The following is a 24,473-nucleotide window of genomic DNA, read 5'->3' as shown; positions in this document are numbered from 1 at the left end:
ATATTTTTGTGGCTTTTACCTCTAGGAGTCCAACCAGGAAGTAATCAGAAGAAAAGTATGAGAGAGAGGGAAGGTAAAGAAAGAGATAGTAGGAAGATAATGCAAGGAAGTGAAAAAATGAAAGCATAAAATAACCTATTTTTAAAAAACAATTCCAAAATTTTGAATTAAAAGTGTACAAGGTGACTGCAGCATTTGTGAAATGAGAGACCATTATTTAAGGTGACAGCCTTCAATCAACCACCACTCATTCATTCAGCTATGAGCCAACATTCATTCATTCAATTTTATCAATTTGAATTGATAAATTTCAAATTTTATCAATATAATTAGCGTTTTATTCAGCACCCTGTCTATAGGTTAAAAGAAAATGTTAGTAACAAGAAAAATCAAGGACTCATTTATTTTCTTTTTTTCTACTATAAGCAACAGTTACAGTATGTGCTTCACATGCAAAACAAAAAGTGATTTATAGGCAAATAGCAGTAATTTTTGTCTTAGTTTTAGCTTTAGCTTTTAAGAGAAATCAGTCTGGGGAAATGAAACAACAAAAGAGAAACAAAAGCACCCAATCTGACTTCATAAAATCAAAGGATTTTGGAAAGCAGTTTAATCAGAAGAACATTTAGAATCTTTATTAAAGTCATTGCTTACTGCTCTGCATGGATACCCTTGTTGGTGAGTTCAGATTTACCATCAGCCACATCAGAATAACACCACCTTCAGGGAGATTGTACGACCTATCCAGTTATGCCCTGAAACAATTTTGATACCCAGACATCAAAATTATGATGATGAATATAGGAAAACAGAGTACAGCACACTGATGGAAGAGCTCAAGATTTGCTTTCAAACCAATGAGCAGAGACAAACTACAGTGCCCCCAAGGAATTGCTATATAATAGAAGATGAGAGAAGAAAGCAAATTCCAAAAACAGCTTTTCTAGGGGAGAAAAAAAAGTTGTTTTATGTTTATCTCTTTTTCACTATTAATTATTTTATTTTTAAAGCACACAAAAAAATATGTAGGTTTTTTTTTCCTTTTGCCACTCCTCCACCCTAGTTCTCTCTCTCTTCAAAATGTTATATGCCCCCACAGGAAACAAATGCACAAATAAATGAAGGCTTGTTACATGTTGCAACAGTGTGCCCCTTGTTAATTAGATAGAATTTTTAACAACAAAATATAAAGAGATAAACACAAGATTCATTAGTGTTTGGATATGCAACTACTTCCAAGTATATCATAAAATTAATTACTTCAAGTTAGCAGATGGAAGAGGTTATAGTAATAATTTGAATTAAAGGCAAAAGTGTAAAGGGTAAGGAAAGAGAGAAGGAGTATGTGTTAAATAGTAGATATTATAAAATAAAGCACTCTAGATTGTTGAAATCAGGTTAAATACATATAATTTGTGGTTCAAATGTACTTTTCCAAACACAGAGAGAAAGCATATCTATAAAAACAATTAAGCACTTGTGCTTAACATGCTTTTGTTCGAAGTTAATGTTAAACAGACGAGTAGCCAAGATATGCACCTCCCTCATTAAAATCATGATGCAAGTTCCAGCTGGAGGCATTGTATCATATGCAAGGAACATCCATCATTGGCACATGTGAACAGGGGGAAAGAACTCACTCATTGAGATGGATTGGATCTCCATGGTCCCTGTATTCTTCATTGCTCATCACCATCACCAACCATCATTCTTACCATCTTACCATGCTAGAAAGTATACTTAGCATGTATTGAATATAGAATGTTAAACGTTTTATTTAAAATGACTGAATGTAGAATGTTAAACTACTTATTTAAAATCTGTAATGCAAAAAAAGAAAAAAACATTCTGCCTCTTCTGATCCTATATCTTGGTTTTTTAACAATCCCTTGATAGAAAATTTCTTTTAAAATTCTAAATTCAGTGATTGTTTTTTTCTTTTCTGTATGCAAACCTTATTAATTGTAGAGAAAGTTTCAAGATTTAAATATTGGGCCTAAGAATACTTATGACACTTTTAGAAGGAACTGGGTGATTTAAAATGTGAAATCTTGACTACAGATGTGTGACTAGGTCAATCCTACATACAAAGAAAACAAGGAAAGGCTGAGTCTTTCTCTATTTCCAAGTCTTCCAGTAAAGACTTCAAGTCTTTCAAGGCTTTATTGACTTGCAAAAAGTATGCCTTGTTTCTTTGAGAAATTTGAGCAGATATATTTCTCCAGAGAAAGAAAAAAAAATAACTGAAGAAAGGATTCTTCTTTAGGAAATAGATGGATCAAGAACTGCTGTAGCAGGAATAATTTTTGAATGCTAAACAGTACTTCAGCAACCACTGATGAGAATAGATGTCTTTCCATTTGAACATGTGCTGGATACACACACACCACCGATTATACCATTTGACATCTAGACCAGATTAGGAGTTCTAGGATAACTCATTTTGACATTTGGATGAGAACAGACACCAGCCCAGCCAACATCAAAGGGTAATGCGACTGATGGACATTGGCTGATGTCATGAAATCAGTGTATGAGAGTCTTTCACAAAGCCTGGTGTCTGATCCATACTGAGCTACATCCCTCTGCTCCCGGGTCTCACTGTTTTTTCAGACAGACCCCTCTAGGTTGTTGAGGGTCTTTCCAAGTTGTTGCTGAGGCTGTCCTCAAACTTGTGATCCTCCTCCTTCAACCTCCTGAGTTGTGAGCTTCTGTGCCTGGCCAATATCTGTCAGATCATGAGGATGAGAAAAAGCAGGGCTTATCCCAGTAATGTGAAATTTTACTACATATTCTGGATAATTTTGATATATGCAAAAGTTGGATAACCAGTGTATGATACCTATGGATCAGCTCAATGAATGAATCAGGAATAAGGTTTTCGGGCAAGTTGTTTATATAAACAAGGAAGGACAATTGGTGTTATAAGTGGAACTGATGTAACCATCAGAAAACAAAAAACTATATAAGTTTGAAGCTTTGCCTTAAAATGATTAGAATGAAAGTATCTACTGCTCCCTGAGAGTTTTTTTTTCCCTCAAGGTATCAGATACCTCCATGAACTCTCTGCTTAGTTTGATAATTTAAAATTTTCTAGGAATAAACTTTAACCCAATTAAAACATGAATTCTTAAGTCAATTACAAGGCTATAACCAGTGCATATAATTTAAGCTCATTCCTATTTTGAACATCTGTGAAACTGATATATATATATATATATATATATATATATATATATATATATATATATATATATATACACACACACACACACAAACACATGCCACATGCACACACAGAGCATCATTTATTAAATATACTTCTAACTTTTCCAACACATCTGATTTTAAAACATTTTCTATTTCTGGAGACATATTCTTTGTTATGCTACTGGTTAATTCATAAAAGATATAAAAAGAATATTCCTAAACCTTCTACTTCCCTTGTTCTGATTTCAGCCATAACAAATTACTCTATAGTTGCAGTTTCAAGTTTTCCCATTCTGTAACAATGAGAAGGTCTGTGTAGTAAAGGAAAAGTTTATAGTTAGGAAAGTGATTAATCTCCAATGTAAGACTACTAATTAGTATGTTTTATATATGAGTCTCCTGTAATATAAGTTTATGTTAACTTTCTTACACTAATCAGCCTTGATGATCAGGAGTCATATTTCTAAAACTCTTCTTTAGAATATGAAGTCCATTTGATGACGCAAGAAATGTACTTCTAGGGATGATTTGAACTGATCACTTAGGATACTTGGATAATGTCATTAACTCTTCAGTTCCTAAATGCGCTATCTTTTCTATTGTTCAAGAGATTGGTAAAGGTTTTATTGGCAAAATTTTAACAGTAGAAGAACCAAACTGTATCTTGAAAATGTCACATGAGTCTCAAGTTTCACCACTACATAATACAATGGACCTTCTTAAGAGGATACACTATCTCTCTGGGACTCTTACATATTATTTGTTTTCCAACCTCTTAACAGATATACCAATATTAATTTGTGTAATCTTATTATAACATATGTGAGGTTTTGAGATGCAAACATGAACTTATTTTCACTATCCTCCTTTTTAACTAGAAATCTTGAACAATTTGAAGGATATATATTTCCTCTGTCTAGTAATATTTTTGCCCCACCATAATGTAATTTAATATTCAGAATACAACAGCTAGTTTTTAAATTTACTCGTTCATTAATTTTTTCACAGTGAACATTAATTCATCCAGTAAACATACCCAAACATTTCATTGAGGAATACCCTCTGTCATCATGAACAAAATGAATAATACTGAACTTTTCAAAGTCATCACCAGAAGCAAGATGGTGCTGAAAGGGAAGAAGGAAACTCTTGCCTCTCCCAAAGCAAAAACGAAAGCAAATGTTTTGAAGACCAAGAAGGCAGCTGTGCTAAAAAGCATATACAGCCCTGGAAGCAGGGGGAGAGTAAGTCCATATATTTCACCCACTTTCTGGTAGTCTAAGACATTGTGTCTCCAGAGGCCACAATGAAAATGAGAAATACCATTAGGAGAAACAGACTTGACCACTGTACCTTTATCAAGTGTTTCCTGACTACTGACCCTGTCATGAGAAATACAGAAAACAGTGGCAAACTGATGTTCCTTGTGAAGACTGGAAAAGACCAGATCAACTGTGCTGGGAAGAAGCTCTGTGAAACTGATATGGTCAAGGTCAATCCCTGATCAAGTCTGATTGAGAGAAGGCATATATTCAACTGCCTCCTGATTATGAATGCTTTGGATGTTACCAAATAATCATTTGATCATACAAACTGCTCCAGCTAGCCAATTCTTTTTTTTTCTTTCTAATAAATGGACAGAATGCCTTTATTTTATGTGTTAATTTTTAGGTGGTGCTTAGAATTCAACCCTGTGCCTCACATGTGCTAGGCAAGCACTCTACCACTGAGCCACAACCCCAGCCTGCCCATTCTTAAAGTATATTTTTTTCACCAAATAAAGAAAAAGAAAAATATATATATAATTAAAGGTTAAATGTATTAATTTGGTCACCCAGAAAGCATTTCTTGAATACTTACAGGTTACAGGCTGTGTTTTAGGTATCAGATATATGTTCTATGTCTTAGGCTCACATATTTAGTATTTCTACACTTTTGTTTCCTAAACAAATGGTAGATTCTAATTCTCTCTAGGAAATCAGGACATTTGGCCTCTTGCATGTGTCTGGTCTCTGGCATTTTTATAGTATTATACAGAGTTTATATAATATTTATATAGTATTTACACATGGTGTGCTTTTGGAATATATTTTTTTTGATATTTTACCAGTGACAACCACTAATATATGGCTTCTTATTAGAGAAATCGATGCACTTAGTGTTGAAAACATCATTCTGGCTATCCAGAAAGAAGAGATACAGATCTTAAATGGTGCCATGAAGAAATTTAAGATTTAAAGACAATAGAAGAAATTGAGCCTGGAAAGGAGACTGAGAAGAAGGTTAAAATTAGGAGATGGGAACAGCAGGAGAGCATGGGGGCCACACAATGTGAAAATGGTCTCTAAAGCCTTAAAAAAAAGTTGTTTCAAACTTTTTTGAAGTAGGTAGAATATCTAGCAAGTAAAGAAACAAAGCTGTTCTGTTTTAGTCAGCTTTTTCACTGCTGTGATGAAAGAAGCCAACCAGAACAACTCTAGAAGTTTATTTAGGGGCTCACATTTTCAGAGGTCTTCATCCATAGAGGTCCGGCTCCATTCCTCAGAGCTTGAGGTGAGGCAGAACATCTCAGAGGAAGTATGTGGCAGAAGGAACCAGCTCAAGTCATGATCAAGAAGTAGACAGAGAGAGAGTCCACTCTCCAGATACAAAATATATGCGCCATAGCCACGCCCCCAATGAACCAATTCTTCCAGACACACCCCACCTGCCTCCACTTACCACTCAGGCAATCCCATCAGGGCTTAATTCACTGATTAGACTAAAGCTATTATCCAATCATTTCTCCTCCAAATCCTCTTGCATTGTGTAACATGTGAGCTTTTGGGGGACACAACATCTAAACCATAACAGGCTCATTATATTTCCTGACATAAAGATTATTGGTGACCTTGTTTAAAAAGTGTCTGGAGGTATAGTGGAGGTGGTAGTGATTCTAGGTTGGAATGGATTGCAGAGTCATGGGGGATAAAGCAGACATCATGGATAAAGAAAATTTGGTAAGGGAGGGGGAATTGCAGTGGCCTCATGGGAACAGGTTAATGAATAAGTTCTGCTATGGTGTTTAATAGGGAAAGATTTGCACACATTTAAAAATGAATAATAGATTGTTCTTGTAGGGCTTGGGTAGAATACATGTTCTCACCAGTAGATTTTTTTTTTTTGATTCAGAGTCTCCTATTTATCCTACCAAATGTTTCCAACAAAATTCTTTTAATTCATGGAGGCTTTCTGAGATTAAAGGCAGAGGGGTGCCATTTCAATAAGATCCATTTCATACTCTCAAAAGGGTTAGTGACAAATCCTTAAGTCCAAATGATTTTAAACACGGAGATTGAGAAATTCATATCACCCTAAAAGAAGAGAGACAAGCACCAATTCAAATTACATCATCAAAATCTTCTCAGAGATGTTTCCATTTCAAGAACAAGTGACTTAAATTGCCATGAAAAGGGCAATCTAGATAAATGAGGCATACCCTGAGTAAAGGTACTGAAACTTCTGCAAATGTCATATATTCACAAACTGGAAGTAGGTGAATGTAACTTATGTATGAATCTATCTGTCTCCCATGTGGAAAAAGAAAAGTTTTGTCAAGAGAAGAGGTGAAATTTATGTAGGCCACTGTGGCATGGGCTTTGGAGTTTGACCACTATCATGAAATGTCTGGGGGATCATTAAAGCATCTTAGAGAAACAATATCATAATCACCCTTATCTACTCTGCTCCTACTCCTCCCTCTTCTCATCCTCCTCCTTCTCCTCTCATTCTTCTGTCTCATAAATTCTAACTTATACTGAGAACTACTTCTGTGCTAAGAACACTTAAGTATGATAAATGAAATATCTCATTTAATCTTTTAGTCACCGAAACAGATCAGTGTGAATTTTATCCTCATGTTAGCAAGTTGGAGATGAGTCTACTGCTTATACAATCAGTGCTTAGAATCAAATGCCAGAATCTTTACTAATATCACCCACACAAGTCAGCCACAATCCCACCATGCTCTCTCTCATGAACAGGTTCCATGCCTTCCTCCGTACATTGCTCCCTTCTTAATAAATTCTCACAGCTGAGCTCTAGGACTGGGCATGCACTATTGTGCTGAACACTCAGGTAGACTCTAAAGCAAGTTCTCCTTACTGCCTTAAAAAGGAAGGATTTATAATGAGGAACAATATCCAAACACAGCAGCATTTTCTGAACACACTGAGAGGCCACACAATGTGGCAAATGGTTTCCTAAACCCTGAAAAAAATGCTATATTTTGTTTATAAAACTAAAACTGTATGAAAAATCATATTTGTAGTATAATTCAGAAAGCAGTCTGTGGTTTAATGCCGTATAGTAACTATGTGATAGATGAAAATTACATAAACTTGCTAAAGCTTTTCAAAAATAATGTACAAGTGGTAAGTGCATTGAATGATATATAGTAGACTAGGAAAAAAACAATGCTGAATTTAAAAAAAGAAGCAGCAGCAACAATAGTTTCTGTTTTCTAGGATCTGTCTAATATCTGCCCTGCATCTTTTGTGTGAGTAATTAGTTGTATGTATGTCAAACAAGGCCATATTTGCAGATCTATTCAGACAGTATGAAGAGATGGATCAACTACAGGTACATAAATGAAATTGGAGACTGTCAAGATTTCTTTTTTTGTATGTAAGACACTATGGTGGTCTTTCCTTTCCCTGGAGAATTATAATGTCCCTTTAAAAATATTCTTATAGTCCCTTAAATAGGGTTTATTAATGCACCAGTTAAGAGGAGTGTTCTTATTTATTTAGGCCAGGGAGCAGGTTAGATCTCAAGAATGTGTGTGTGTGTGGGGTGGGGCAGAACAGATAAACAGCCAAAGAGATTTTCACTCTAATGAATAACAGAACCAAGAGCACTTAGGAGCTCTTTCAGTTCTCCTTTTCTGCCTTGTAAGTCAGTTGTGTTATCAAGGCAGAATTAGGTCCACTCCATTCACAGCTTTGCCTTCAGTATTAATTGTGATTAAAGAGAAAGAAAAGCCTGGAACCAGTCTTAGGTTTATAGCTGACCACTCTGAGAAGCAGTCACCAAATGATCCAAGGGCCCAGGGGCAGACTGTCTCTCAGAAGTCAGAAGGAAGGAACAGGTAACAAGCTACTGCTAGGAGATAGACCCTTGCTGGGATTTCACAGAAGTAACTCAGGGAGACCTGGACCCTCTGTGCTTAGGCAAAATGGGGCTGTAGCAGACATTCGTAGTACCCTCAGACCCCTTGGATAGTCTCAGGGCAACCATGTCTGTCCCTCAGAGCACTTTACAGCATACTTCTTGTTCCTGCCACTCTCAGGCACTTTGTCCTGAGGGAAAGACATAAGAATGGATGAACTGACCATGGCTGCCTAGCTAGGAACCCAGCAGTGACTGAGGAGTGAAGAGGCAGTTTCCCTGGCCTCCAGTCTGGACAAAGGCATCTCCTGAGGAGCTCCCTGAGGGCTCCAGCTGGGTCTGGACTCTAGGAAAATCAATTGTTGGCTTTATCCTGGGGATCTTCCTTAACAAATCACTTGTACCTAAATTCTTGCATCAGGGCCTGCTGCTGAGAAAGCTAATCCAAGATTGTGAACAGAGGCTCAATGTGACTGGGAGAATGAAGGGAAGTTAGAGCTTTTAGTTAGAGAATTCAGGAATCTGGGTCATAATTATGTAAAGGTGTTTAACATACAGTGGACTTGAGGATGGCTTCCATGTAGTGACCCTCAACCTACCTCCTAAGTTTCTGTGTGGAATATTAAATTCATTAACCATTCCCTGCTCTCTCTCTCAATAAAATAGTGATAGGTTTTTGGATTGTTCACTGTTTTATGGGAACAAAAAAAGGCTGTATCTGCAAAAGCTTTTCTTAAGTGCTTTTTTAACACAAAGAATTTTACAAATACAAATAATTAATGAATGCTCAAGTAGGTTGTTGACATGACTCTTTAGAAATAGGAATTTGGAAGAAGAAGTTGTGCTCCATTTGTGTATGATGTATCAGAGTGTGTTCTGCAATCCTGTATTACTAATTAGAACAAATAAAAAATTTAAAAACTAAAATAAAATGATGTAATATTTTCATGTAAACTAGGAATATTCTCCTATATATTTAAATCATCTGTATATAACTTACAACATGTAATATAATGTAAATGCTTTGTAAATGGTTACTATATTGTCTTGTTTAGGGAATAGTGACAAGGAATAAACTCTGCCCATATTCAATACAGATATAATTCTTTTTCCTAATATTTTCCAGTTGTAGTTGGTTGAATCCACATTTGGGGAATCTGCAGACACAAAAGGTTAAGTCAACTTTAAAAAATATATTGTTCATTTCTTGGAAAAAAAAGAAATTTGGAAAATGATTTTCAAAATTTAAAAAGGATTAATAATCCAAATCTTCCTCCTACTTTTATGGTATTTACTATGTATTAGTTGTGTTTTTAATTATAATAGTCCTCCTTTGCATGATGGTTATGTGAACATCTAGACATGAAGTTCTTTATATTTCTAAGGAAATAAATGCAGATGTTTGCCAAATAAAGAGACATGACAGTTAATAGATCATTTTATACCAAATACAGATATTTTTCTTTTTTTCTTTCTTTCAGAACTTGACTGGTTCTTATATTAATCATGTATGAATATCCATAGACAATATATATATATATATATATATATACTTTTTTAAATAAATGAGTAAAATTAAGTATTTTACAAAGCTGTAAATTATTTTTCAAAGCTGAAATGTAAAAGTACTATCCATAATATATTGCCTCCCTCCTTCTTTTTACTTCTTTATCTCTTCATGCACACACTACAAATCTTTTAAATATAGATTATTGAGTGATATAATATTCCTCTTTTTTTAATACATTCATTTGGTTTTACTTATTATTAATCTGATTACTGAAAATCATACAGCTTTCATTTCAACCTGATTATCATCCAATATTCTGTAAGAGCTGGGGACTATACCACAAATATTTTTAATATTATTAAAATATGACCAAATATGGTATTATAAATTTTCATCATACAAGGGAAAAAAATAAACATTGCCAAACACTTTTAAACAAACAAAAAACCAATAATATTTATTGTATGTGTAGATGTTTTAATAACATTCCACAACCTCACAAGTTGGTCTTAGAGTTTAAAAATGATTATAAAGTCACTCAAGGATTATTTTGATGTCCTACTTTCTTAGGATACAGTGAGAAAGGAAGGCAACTATATCACTAGAGATGGCATTAACAACACAATATTATTATACTTGTGATGTTAAGTAGTTAATACCACTATCCGTGCTGTTAGCTACTGGTTTGCCTGTATTATGGTATTCAGTGATACTGGCCAATGGTATTACTATAAAAACATACTTGCTGTCCTTGATAGCCACTCCTGCTGTTCCTGGAAAGAACATTTCCTGGATTGCCAAAATAGCACATGGCTGAGTGACAGATAGAGTGGACTACACAATTAAGCCATCTGTTTGCTGGCTTCTCTAATTTCTCTGCTTCTCCCTCTGCTTTGCTGCACAGCTCAAATATGGCTTCCATTCGAAGGAAGACCAGATGAGAAAACAAATCCCTATTGTATTTCCTAGGTAATTTTAACTAACCACTTCCCAAGCTAAAAGAAGAGATTGGCACATGGTATCCTTTGCTAGGACTATATCACTGTTTTATGGGAACAAAAAAAAAAGGCTGTATCTGCAAAAGCTTTTCTTAAGTGCTTTTTTAACACAAAGAATTTTACAAATGCAAATAATTAATGAATGCTCAAGTAGGTTGTTGACATGACTCTTTAGAAATAGGAATTTAAATGTAGTGTGCTTGGAAGACACTACATTTAAACAGTCCGATACACATAGAAGGAAAAAAACTGGGCTGGAAAATCAAATAAAAATTCTTCTTGGAGGAAAAAAATCACTGAGTCACTTAGATCTGATTCTATGATTGGAAATGTCTGTCTGTCTCAAGGGCCAATTTAAAACCATCTATGACTAGAGGAAACAGAAAAATAACTCCTTTTATTTTCTGCTTCAATTTATTTTCTGGACTGAACTACACAAAAATACACACAAAAAAATTATAAAATGTTTACTTTGTTATATTGACTTTCTGAGAGTAGGCAATATGATGCCCGAAGATTGAATTTAATATATCTCATCATTTTCTCTCATGCAGTGGAATTACTTAGCTGGTTGATTGCCTTTTTTTTCTTCTTCTCTCTTTTTAAAACATTTTTCTAGCCCACTGGCCTATTCCTTCGTTGTTTCCACAGGAAAGCTTGGCAGTCATTGATGCACTACGGAGTAGTAGCTATCAATCCATTGGAATTCAGTAATTTCACTCTATGATTATGTATTGATTTAGAGATTAAAGTAGAATTACCTCTTTCTGTTAGATTTTTTTCCCTATTGGCAAAGAAAAAGTTCATGGCTTTAGAAAAACACAGTAGTTTTAGCTATTGTTTGAAATATTTTTAAAATATCTATTTACTCAAAAGGAAACTACACGGGTTCTTATATTACACAGAACAAAAAGTATATCTGTATTTTGGAAAACTATAGATTTTTTAATGTCATCAAGTCAAAAGTTCAAGTTAAAGGTTTTTTTAATAGATCAAATGAAAAAATATTCTAATTATTGTCTGATTTGGAAAATGGAAAGGTTGACATTGAATTCATTTAGATCACAAACACTTAATGCACACTTACTTTGGTTTAAAAAGTTACCATGAGGTTGAGATTCAGAAGAATAAATTGGGCCCATGTTTCTCTTTTGCCCAAAGTACATGCAGGTAGTAAAATAATTGAAAAGGAAATGTTATACAGTTGAAATTTAAGGAAAGAAAAGAGGATGGTATATCTCACATGTTCTTTATCAGGAAAGAACCTAGTGTGCAGATATCCCCGTTTGGACACAGCCCTTTGTTAAAAAGGATTCACAACAGATCTCAGAGTTTGAGAAAAGGAAAATTGGATTATGCAATTGTGCTTTATTAAATACCATAGTGATATCTGAAGTAGATACGCTTAGTAATACATTCCAAATATTCAACTCAAAAGACAATACGAAAAATTAGAGACTAAAAGGACATTACTCCAAATGCATATTGTGTAGCACTATTATGATATAATTAATCAGCAATAATGATACCCAGAAATTAGTGTGTTACACTCTATCAACTTTGAAAGGAAGCATCCAGTAAATATGTACATCACCAAGTCAAATGTTAGACTCTTATAGATTCAGCTCTCTAAAATGCCTATTCATTTTGTCATTTTTTTTTATTTTACTTCAGGTGTATTACTTGGTTCACTGTGCTACCTAATTCCTATTGTTAACATCCTATTTTTAAATATAGATTTGTCATAAAAATCAATTCACCAGTAGCAGTTTTCACTATACCTTTCATTAAAGATATACAACTTATTTTTAATTTTCAAAATCAATAAAAATTTTAAAATTTTATTGATATAAATTATATGAAAAGTTTCCATCTAAAAAGCTAAATACATTTCATAATGCCTCAAAAAGTGTATATACTGATTTCCAAAATATTTGCTAAGTCTCTTCAAGGCTGAGCAAGTTCTAAAAAAGCTCAAAAGCTATATTTGAAGCAATTTTCATGGACCCAAAAGGCATGAAGCTATATTAAAATTCCATATTAAAATACCATTATTCTCTCCTGGTGAACTCCTGCGACTCACCTCATTCAAATATAAATAAGGGCACTAGACAGGAAGCTTTTCCATTGTTGCAGAATATGCTAAGTTATTGTCTGGTGCACAAATTCTAAGACTGTGCACCTTTCTCCATATTTTTATTCTAATTAGGTTTTAGGCAATTGTTTATTGTATCTATTTGGAGGAATGTGTTTCATGCTGTGTCCTTCATTAAAAAGATTAAGTACTTCATCAATCCTTAACCTCTTAGTGTGTCTCATTAGTTTGGTAATTTATTCATCAAAATACACTCTGAGAGATGTTGGGATTGAAGAGCTGGTGTTGATCCAAGAAAGCATGCTGTGTGGTGCCATGAACCCTATCACTTAGAGTAATGTGCCTGCCCAAGGAGAGGGAGAGGATTCCTCCAGAACAGGAGAGAGACAGGAATGTTTGTGCCTTTCTGCTTCCAAACCACATAAAATCTTTTGAGATATGCCCACCTGTAAATATTTTAGAGGTTAAAAAATGCTATAGAGCTGTAGCATAGGGTGAGCTATGTTTATAGAAGCCAAGAATTCCAGGAACTCTTTGAAATCAGCATTTCTTTATATAAGTCACTGCTACAAATTAAAGGAATATGAAAGAATCATTCTCAAGCTGGAGAAACTGCATTAATACTGAAAGCATTTCAGACATTTTAATAGATTGAATTACCACTCACAATGGGAAAACAGCTTATAAAGGAGTTATATATTTTGCATACGATTCTTTTGTGTTATGTGTGAGTTAGAGAAAGAGAGTGTGTGAGGCAGTGGAGAGTGAGAGCCAGAAAGAGTGAGAAAGAGAGTGAATAAGACAGAAAGAAATCGTATATATTGCATAAAATGGAAACGAGTTAAAATTCAAACGCAATGCACAATGTGCGTTTGTACATTTACTTTTTTTAAGTTGGCTCTGACTAGTTTGGACCTCAATTATTCTGAGGAGCTTATTAACGAAAATTTGAAATTCAAGCCTTTGTAATGATGACAAAAAATTCTCTGATAAAAACTGTGTGCTGTGTGGCCCTTACAACGTTATTCTGTGGATCAGTGGTAGAGCACTTGTCTAGCATGTGGAGGCACTGGGTTTGATTCTCAGCACTGCATATAAATAAATGAATAAAATAAAGGTCCATCAACATCTAATGCTATTCAGATGAAAAGCATTATTATTATTATTTTAGTAAACATTTGATCTCCTGTCTCATTTTGGTAGATATGTGCTCATCTGCTACTCATCATTCTTTCTGGCTTAGTGAGGCAAGGTAAGTGTCTGATCTGATTCAGGTCTCTCCATGGATAAAATCTGAGAAACCCTGTGGTTCTTATAATCTAAAAAATTAAAGACAAGAAGAAGAGAAGTGAAAACAACGAATAAGAGAAGAATGGAAAGCAGCATAAAAGACAGAACCCCCAAAAGTATGGAGATTAATTTTATTTGAGTTATTGAGATGGGGAAATAAAAAAAATCATTGTCTCAGCAAAAAGAGGTTGACAAGTTAAAGTAGAGAGATGACAACTGGATTTTTTTTTTTTAAATCAGGAAAGACGGCTAAAATGGAAATATTTATCCTTGCATCTAGCTGGTTTCCTAGGGAACAATTCTAAACTCGGTATTCATGAGACAATGAATGGGATGCAGAAGGTCAGTCTAGATTTGTTGGCAGGTTTGGACAAAAGAGGTGAAGTTACATGGCTGACTTTGTCACAGGTGAACAAGGGAGCCATCTGCAAATCTTAACAAGAATCATAAAACAGGCTGGACAGAGATTCACCTGCAAAAGGATGGTTCTTTGAGATATGCTGTTTTCCATAAACCCCAAAGATGAGGATTTAGGATAACAAAAAGTTGGGGTTGACTTCTTAATCACTGTTGTTTTCCGGAGCATGTATCTGAGATGAAATTTAACATTACCAGCAGAAAGGCCAGAGATGGGAAAGAAAAAAAATCATTTTTATATTTAGGAACATTGCATTCTTTATGTTCAATTTGCTCTAAATAAAATTCATTTTATAAACTAAAACTTTTTCAAGTTTTCTTAAATATCCAATTCTCTGTTGTTTTTAAAACTTTATTTCTAAATTTTAACTTGGTTTTGATATTTATATTTTCTTTTATAAGCAATTTTTTATTCTATAAGACATTTTTCTTACATAGGGACCAGGTAAAAATAACATGGTTATTTTCTCCAGGAATTATTTGTTCCTGGAAGATATGACAGTAAACTGATAACTCAAATTTATGATGAATGTGTGCTTGAAAATCATTTTCTTAATTTAAATCAATTTCTTAATTTAAATTATTATTTATATGTAAGACCAGTATATTTCATATAAATAATTGGACATGAACAGCATCATCTTTGGATCTGTTTATTTTTTTAACATTCCCCTCAACATTCAATATAATTTACTGTGGATATTTTATGATTAAAGATAAATTCAACTTTCATAGACAGAAAATTTATATTGATTAAGTAACCCAACATCTCCATTTTATTTAGATAAAACTTTATGCAGAGGACTTTCCTTAATTTACACAAATAGTTGTTTTGAAGTCCAAGACTAAAATTTAGATTTATAGACTCCTAATGTAAATTAATTGCATTGCAACATATTCATAGTCATGTTTTGGAGACGAATGGTGAAATTCTCTTAATATGACCATTGGCATAGATTGAATTTAGAATAGGAAGACTAAAAAATACCAAAAAGCTATTCATAGGAAAAAAGAAAATCTAAAAGTTAACATCATTACTGGAAATATGCAACAGAGAAAAAAAAGAAAAATGTTGCTGTCAATAAGAAATAGTGACAAAACAAGATCAAGCCAAAGGTGCTATCATTCTTAACAGATTAATAACAGCTTCCCTTTCTTAAATGCCTATTCTTAATGTTTTTACAATTCAGGCCAGTATTGACAATTGCTCACCTAGATTAATATGAAAGTGTAAATCTGATGTCAGTATGCTTTGATAAAAGTTGGAAAGCAGATAAAGTTGATCCAGGTCTCTTAATGGCTTTGCATACCTAATGCTGATTTGCTTTGTCAATGAAGGAAATGGCAATTGTTTTTGGCATATTAATTTCAGCTCAAGGGTAGCCTCTGGTAGTTTTCTAAAACTGAGCCTATGAGGCAAACAAACATCTTTTCTCCTTTAATACAGAAGGTATTCCAATGGCAAGATCATACCAAGTCAAAAGTAGAAACCAAAAAAATCAATCACAGATTCGAGAGTTCTCTAGATTATGCTCTTTATCATTGATTTTGTTATTTTTTTTTGCTTGCTCATAGGTTTTCTAGGAATCAAGATATTAAAGAAAAAAAGAGAACTATTGCTAGAAATCCAATATATAAAAACACGAAATACTAGTGTGATAAGTAGAAATGAAAAGTTAATTAAATTATTCAATTATGTCAGCATCATATTTTCATATAAATGATAAGAGGATTATGTCACCGTGTAGACTTAATAACTTACAACTTCTCTATAGCAGCAACTCATTATAAAGAAAAAATGGGGTTCAGCTAAGAAATGCAACCACTATACTTTCCTCTTTCCATGTTAATCCATTGTGGGACAAAAGGTACACTCCAGTTTTAATGATAAATAATCTAATCAAAAGAACAATATTTAACAATAAGTAATCTAAGCAATAAATAATTGAAACAATGTTTATAGTTTGACTCTGGAAGGTTCCCAGAGGTTCTGGAGGTTTGGTTTCCAGTGCAGCAATGTGCACAGGTGGAGCTCTTAGAAAGGGATGGATCAGGAGGGATCTGACATCTTCAAATGGATTAATCCATTGATTATTTATAGCTGATGGCTTATTGGGAGGTAGTAGAAACTGCAGGGTGTGGGAGCTAGTTGGAGGAAGTAGGTCACTGGGGGTGTTCCCTGAAAGAATATTGCTTGTCCCCAGCCCCTTTCTTGCTTGCTCTCTCCACTTCCTGGCTTCAATGATGTGACCACCTTTGCTGATGATGTGACCCTTCCTTCCATGGTTTTCTGTCTCATCACAGATTGATCAATTGATCATGGTCTGAAGGTTCAGAAATTGTGAGCCAATGTAAATCCTTCCTCCTGTATCTTGATTTTCTCAGGTATTTTCCTCACAAGCTTACCTCGGTAAAAATAACTTGGCTATTTTCTCCAGGAATTTCTTGTTCCTGGGGAAGGATCCACATCTTTGGCTAGTGAGGGAACATTATGTAAGAAAGATATCATCTGTGACCTTATCCTTTCCTGTTTTGCTTGTATTTTTTTTGTCCACTTTTATGGTACCTCATAAACTTTTCCTAAAGTAGACTACTTAAATGTAGGATCAACGCAACCAATTTATGGTCAGCATACTTTCTGATCATGCTTCTGATTTCATTCCTTTATGCTTTTGTTCTTATCTAAAAGTTTATTAGTCAAGATTTTAATGTAGTTTACTTAGAGTTGCTGAAAGTTTTCAAGGTTTTTAATCTACTCTTTCAGAAACAAAAAAGATTTAAAAAAATCCTCAGATTATTAGACATATGATTCATCATCCTCTAGAATCATTTGTCCTATTTTCTGGATAACTCAGTAATATTCAACTCTCAATTTAGATACTAAACTAAACATTCCTGAGGTGCTGTTTCCATTATAAATTAGGGAATCTTATAAAAAGTCTTTGCTTGAGTGACTGGATATTTCTCACCATAAAAAAGAATATGACTTGACACTGTGTTGGGCACTGAGATATTCAATTATTGAAAAGATTTAAATAAAATCTGTATAATTTGGTTGAGCCCATAGATATATATCTTTCACTTCATATAAACTCTACCCCAAAATCTCTGAAAGTCACATGTTTTAAAGGAAGACACAGCATATTTTTTTACCATTTGGTAGAAAAATAACCTAAACACTATTCTTAGTTTGCCTTCATATTATATTATGTTTTTTGACCTGAGTTCATGAATCTTAGTATACAAATGCTAGATTAGCATGATCACAGTCATGCAGATGTCATGGATTTAATTCATGTTACAAAAACAACATCCTGATGAAAAGAATGGAATGTATTTAAAAAATAGAAAATGCATATTTGGAATTATCAATTGATGAATCAATTGCCATTATTTTCAAGAATATTTTTAGGTCAGTAAGTATGTCTTAATTGCTTATTTCTAGTGTCAAACAATTGATAGTGGAATTTTCAAATAATTTCAGTTGTTGCATAGATTTATTTTTCTAGTGAGTAGTATAGTATTCTTACTAATCTCTTACTTAGAGGTCTTTATTTGAAGATTCATATATTTCACTTAAAAATGTGAATATGAGATGGAGTTTTTTTTACCAATATCTTAATGTTATTTCTCCCAATAATTTAAAATAAATGTACTTCTATAACATTCATGATTAACATTGAATGTGAAAATATCTATTCTGGAATCATTATTTAGAATAACTTTGGATAAATGAGTTTTGCTCAAGACTAGAGGAATATTTTAGATTCTGAAAATAATCTATGTTAAAACTTTAACCTGTTTTAACATAGATATGATTGAAATAAAACCTGAAGAGAGGTATATACACCATCAGTAGCACACACAATCTGGGCTTTTCCAAATATAAATTTCAGCAGATATAATTTTTGGTTCATAAGTCAAAATTCAGGGAATCTTTTTAGATCTGTAAAGCCATGTATTGTTAGTGATAAAGAGCTAGAAAGACTCATCTTGCTTCAATTCTCTGATTAAACCATCTGCCCATAACACTCTAAGTAATTGACTCACAGATGATACTATTTGAAATTAAATATTTCCATTTATTTCCAACAACAATTATTTCACTCAGAAATCTGACAATAAGAATAAAAAAGCGTCTCAAATTCTAACAAAGGACATTATTGTAGTAACTTGGCTTGATTTTCCATTAATGATTTAGGCTATTTGAATGTCATTTTAAACATAAAGCCTAACTATGTGCTTTGGTAAACAGCCAATGTTTCCAACAACCTTTTAATATTTCTATATGCAATTTATTATGTTGCATATGTCACATTTTAAAAATTTGAGTGTAACAGGTATAATATGATTAAGTAAACAAAACTCTTTCTTATATTTAAATAAAACACCAGTGATATTTTTAAAAGCTGCTTTAAGCAGTTGAAAGGTATTTTTATTGAAAATGTATAGAAAAAAGTTTTTTATGTCTTTTTCCATTAGGATGTTGTAAGAACTCTGTCAATAATGTGCCACGACTTTTTAAAAATTTTAGTTTCTACATAGTTAATAAATTACGTAAATATTTGGTTCCTTGATTACAATTTAGTCTAAAATTGCTACTTAATTCATTTTATGAGATCCCATGGAGAGTTTCATTTAACATCATTCTTCATCCCTTTTGTAGTCATAAAATGTAGTTATGTTGTTTTGTTTTCCAAGATTGAAGTAGTTATGTCCATCTAAGTGAAACTTTTTAGAATCAGTAGCCCCTTTATATTCATCGATGTTTTAGAAGGGAAAAAATAGATTTTATAAGCACTAAATTATGATAAAATTATTCCTAAATGTTATAGAGAAAATAATGAGGATTTGTTTTATTGGTCATGCATCAGAGTTAAAACAATTCCTTAGCACCTACAGTAGGCAATCTCTTTTATTATTTTAAATCAAACTCTAGAGCATGTGTCCTAAAATAAGACATCAGGTCTGTGTTGCTGCCTCTTTCCTTTGGTATAACTCAGAGACCACTTGTCACTAATGTAGACCGTGATGGGCATCCACTGGTGCTATGTCATGTTAACTGTAAGAGTTTTCTGTGCCTTCATGAAGAACCCCCAGATTCACTAAAGCATTTTGTGTTATGTGTTTTCAACAAACACTTTTTATCTAGGAAATGTTGTGTCTGTAATGCTTGCTCCTCACATGCTCAGCTCTCTGTTTAGCAATCAACTTATCAGAAAGGCCTTTCTAACCCCTCTGATCTCAAATAGCACCTACCACTTCCCATCCCATTATCCTTCTTTATATTTCCCTATAGCACTTATTTCCTCCTAAGCTAGTAGGAGGGATTTAAATTTATCATCCTTCACAACTTGGAGAACTGCCTGTAGAAATTATCTGCTTTTTGCACGTTCAGCTAAAAATTACATAGCATTGTTAAATATGTAGAAGGTATTATAAATAAACATTTTTTGGGTAAATGAATGCATGAGCTCTATGAAATATTTGTTTATTTTGGAGATTTCTGTTTCTCAGTTTAGAAGGGGAAGGGGTTTAGCCACATAAAAGTGCATATTTTATTTTGGAAGTATGTGGGTATCTTCATGAGCAGTATACCTTCAGCACTGATTCATAATGTCTCATAAGTCCACATGAAAATAATAGAGATTTGATTGTAGATGATTTAAATGTACCAAAATGTACATATCTTAAAGTTGTATGTCCAGTTCAAGTTCCTCGATCCAATATTTAAAGTGCTGCATCTGAAAATATTAAATGAAATGAGGTGAGTATGTTATGTACTTCAATGAATTTTCCTGGTGACTGGCCCATATCCTCCTTGTCAATGGGCACACTAGTTCCATAGCTGCTGTTGCATGTTAGCTGATAACCAACCAGATACCTTTTACCCATAGAATTTCACTCAACAAAACATAATCTCAGAGATGTTTTCCTCCTCCCCAAATAAGCTGATGACATACTGATAGGGAGTCCACAAATGTGGTCCACGTTACCTCAAAGTGGGGCTAAATTTGCCTTGTAATCTGGGCTACAGAGTGCTGCATACAGGAGCCACATTCTTGTTTCATTTTTATCCTGTTCTTTATTCCTTTTCTCCTAAGAATAAGCCCAAAGAAACAAATACTTGTAATTAGTTTGTATAACTCTGACCCAGTACACCCAGTCTGAATATCTTTGACTGATATTAAGGACTCCTGTATTATATATATACTTGATTATTTTAAATTCTCTTATGAAAAAAATTGCTTCCAAGTTAGATCTACAAGTCAAAAGCAGATTGAGAATGAATTAGTTCTCCTGTTAAATCCAGGGCCATTTGTGTAGCACAGATGTTGAAGTCTGGATAATGCTAAAAATACAATACCTAGCTTTCTATTTTAATTTGTACAATGTCAGAATCCATACAGAGTTATATCCAATATTGATAAATAGAACTACATAGATATTTAAATTACCAGTTTATCAGAAAGTACCCTAGTCTGTAAATTTTCTTTCCAAAGTTTATTTTTCTTAGTTTATTATCAACCAGTGGTGCAATGGAGCCATGATGTTGTAACTGAACCACTGGAGCACTTTGTCACTGGGCCTTCTGTAAATGATGCAATTCTTGCAAGCTTATAAGTAGTCAAGCAGGAAATCAGTTGTGATAAATTTTATAGACTCTTGCATACATTCCTGGGCTTGATTTGGGTGAATTTTCAAGGAGATTCACTTCATATTAGTGTATATCAATTTGCTATATGTTAGGATCCCTTAGCGGACTTTAAAAAAAATTGTTTATAACATTGTATTAGTCAACTCTCTGTCACTATGATAAAACACCTGAAATGATGAAAGGAGAAAAGATTTAGCTTGACTCAGGATTTCAGAAGTTTTAGTACATGGCCACTGCTCCAGTTGCTTTAGGCTCATGGGGGCAAAGTGTCATGGCAGAGCTCATGGAAGATGTGGCCTGTTCACCTCATCCAAGCCAGAAAGCAAAAAAAGAAGAGAGGAAGGAGCTTTGCTTCCAATTGCTCCTTCAAGTTCATGACCCCTTGACCTAACTTTCCTCAACTAGACCCCCTGTCATTATGGCTCTACCAGCACCCAGTATTCCCATGGCCTAGAGACCAAGACTTTATCACATGGACCTTTGGGGAACATTTCAGTTCCAAAATATAGCAACCACCAGAATTTTTAATGTAATTCATCAAGAATGTGGCCTGAGAATCAGTATTATTTTAAAAGTCTAATGTCTTAATATCACTGTGCCTCCACAGTTAAGAATCACTTCCTACCATGGCTTGCTAAGTAAAGAGTATGCATGCCAATTTCCTAAGGAACACCAAAACTGAAAATTCTTACACTGGTAGAAATTTGTCCTCTTAACCTTATTGAGCACTGTGAATGGAATGTGTTCTACTAGTCCATTGTCAAGAAGTCCCTCTTTTATCTACCATGGTAGGTCCATTCAGTGCCTTTCACCACAGTCACGTGTCACTTAATGGTGGGATAAAGCCTCAGGAACATTGTTGGACAATTTTGTTATTATCCAAACACCATGGAGTGTGCTTACACAAACCTAAGTGATGTTGCCTGTTACACACCCAGGCTCTCTGATACCACTTATTGCTCTTGGTCAATAAGCCTGCTCAGCATGTTACCATACAGAATACTGAAGGCACCTGCCACCCAGTGCTAAGTATTTGTGTATCTAAATATGTCTAAACATAGAAAAGTAACAGTAAAATTGCTAGCTGATAGAAATTTTCAGCTCTGTTATAAGATTATGAGAACACCATGGTATAATCATATACATGGTCCATCATTGACTGGAGAACATCATCATGCAGATATAAATAGCAGATCTCTAGAACTTATTCATCTTGCATAATGGAGTACTGGCAATATTTCTTCCCTTGGGGATTATTCAACAATAACTGGAGATATTTTTGTTGTTGTTATTGCAACATCTTTAAGGATGCTACTGATATCTCTTAAGTAGAAGCCAGAGATGTAAGTAAATTTTCTACAAGAATTACATAAGACACTTTCCATACATTAAGCAAACAATTATCTGCCCTCAAAATTCAGTAGTGCCAAAGGTGAGAAATTTTGTTCTCACAAAACATTTACTTAAGAGGCTTATCTTTAAATTTCTCTAGTATCTATAACAATATGTCTAGTCAAAGTCCTTCTTAGGGCACATTAAATAACAACATGATCCAAATTAAAAACCCCTTAACACTCATAAAATAGATGACACCAAAGTAGCAGCAATTTAATTATACATTATATTCTGTTCATAAAATTTAAACTTCCGTGCAGTGACTGATAGTACCATAAGAGTGGTACTTTCAAAAGTTACCAGTTTGACCAAGCAAAAAAAACAATATTTGAATCCTTCAAACTCTCTGGAGTATACTTCTATGCAGAGTCTTTCATTTGATTCAAGATAGAAAGAGAAAGAGCCACTTAGAATGAATCTGAGATAGACTGTTACCCACATGAGAACCCTCGAATAATCTTGAAAGCAGAGAATTTGTTCAGGTTACAGCAGCAAAATCAATCCTTTCATTACTGTGGTTGTACATTTACACTGCCCGCTGCCACCTAGCTCTGCTCTTCTCCTCTAAAGAATTGGGGTCTTAAATGGACACCGAATTTAATTCTTTTTGAGCCCCTTTCCCTGCCTAATTCTGCTTGCCCAATCAATCCATGTATTTGTAGTGAGGCTTCTAATCAATGATCTTCCACTACTTTCTCATGCCAATGAAAAACACAGGAGTAGACACTTGCCCCAAGCTACACCAAGATAGTTTATCTTCCAAACTTTGAAGGTAAAGACACAGGAGGGAAAACCTGAAATAATCTGAAGATTTCTCTAGGGGGCCAGGTGTCACAATTCTTAAGGATTCCTAGCTCCTGTAACTCTTCTCTATTCCTACCTTCTATGTTCCAATCAAGCTTAATTTTGTGATCATGTAAGTCAAATTCCTAGAAATTAAATATTGTATTTTATATGAGAGTAGAAATATTTGTGTACTGTTCATGAGTTACTTACCAGTGTTGTAATCTTGGACTGGTTTCATGATTTCTCTTTGCCTCCATTTTCTTATCTGTAAAATGAAAATAATAACATCATAAATATATCATAATACTGCTTTGAGATAATCTATGCAAAGCACTTTATTAAGTAAAAAGTAAGCACATAGTAAGACCCAAATAAATGTGATCATTATCATTTTATGGATGATATTAAATCTTTAAAGTATTTTGAAACTAGAAATTTAAAGAAATTTTCTTATTAATTCAAGTATTCTTGGTGTTCTAAGTAGAAAAATCATATTGTATATAATTAATGGTAATTTAATTCTATTTTTAACTTTTATTTTTTAACTTTTCTTGTCTATGTGTATTTTTGAGAATTTTAAAAGTCAGAACTTTAACTGATATATTTTAAAAGAGTCTTCCTGGGGCTGGGGATGTGGCTCAAGCAGTAGCGCGCTTGCTTGGCATACTTGCAGCCCGGGTTCAATCCTCAGCACCACATACAAACAAAGATGTTGTGTCTGCCAAAAACTAAAAAATAAATATTAAAATTCTCTCTCTCTCTCTCTCTTAAAAAAAAAGAGTTTTCCTGAGTTCTTTGTTAAATTTCATTTTCTAAATTTCCCAGGTTTCTTTAAATTCTTTAAGGTTTTAATTGAGGTAATTATTATTGGTTGATTGCTACTTTTTCTCCATATATCCTGACCTATCACCCTACATTGGGTAATAATATTAAATTCATAGCTGTCTCTTCATCTGTTTCTCAAGT

The 24,473-nt window shown here is 33.8% G+C and overlaps 1 protein-coding gene across 2 annotated transcripts in view; it reads right to left on the bottom strand.

Moving 5' to 3' along the window:
• LOC144375141 (transport and Golgi organization protein 1 homolog) overlaps positions 1-23,778 on the bottom strand; it is a 133,953-nt gene extending 110,175 nt beyond the window's left edge. For both annotated transcript variants that reach the window (XM_078038721.1, XM_078038725.1), the window contains exon 1: positions 23,718-23,778. In XM_078038721.1, coding sequence (XP_077894847.1) covers positions 23,718-23,745 — 28 coding nt within the window. In that variant the 5' untranslated portion in view covers positions 23,746-23,778. The remainder of the gene's footprint in view (positions 1-23,717) is intronic.
• Positions 23,779-24,473: the final 695 nt, after the last annotated feature.

Source organism: Ictidomys tridecemlineatus, chromosome 2 (assembly GCF_052094955.1).
Source record: "Ictidomys tridecemlineatus isolate mIctTri1 chromosome 2, mIctTri1.hap1, whole genome shotgun sequence".
In the NCBI taxonomy this organism is placed as follows: domain Eukaryota; kingdom Metazoa; phylum Chordata; class Mammalia; order Rodentia; family Sciuridae; genus Ictidomys; species Ictidomys tridecemlineatus.
Note: the sequence above shows the minus strand (reverse complement) of the source record. Positions and strands in the feature narration are given on the sequence as shown.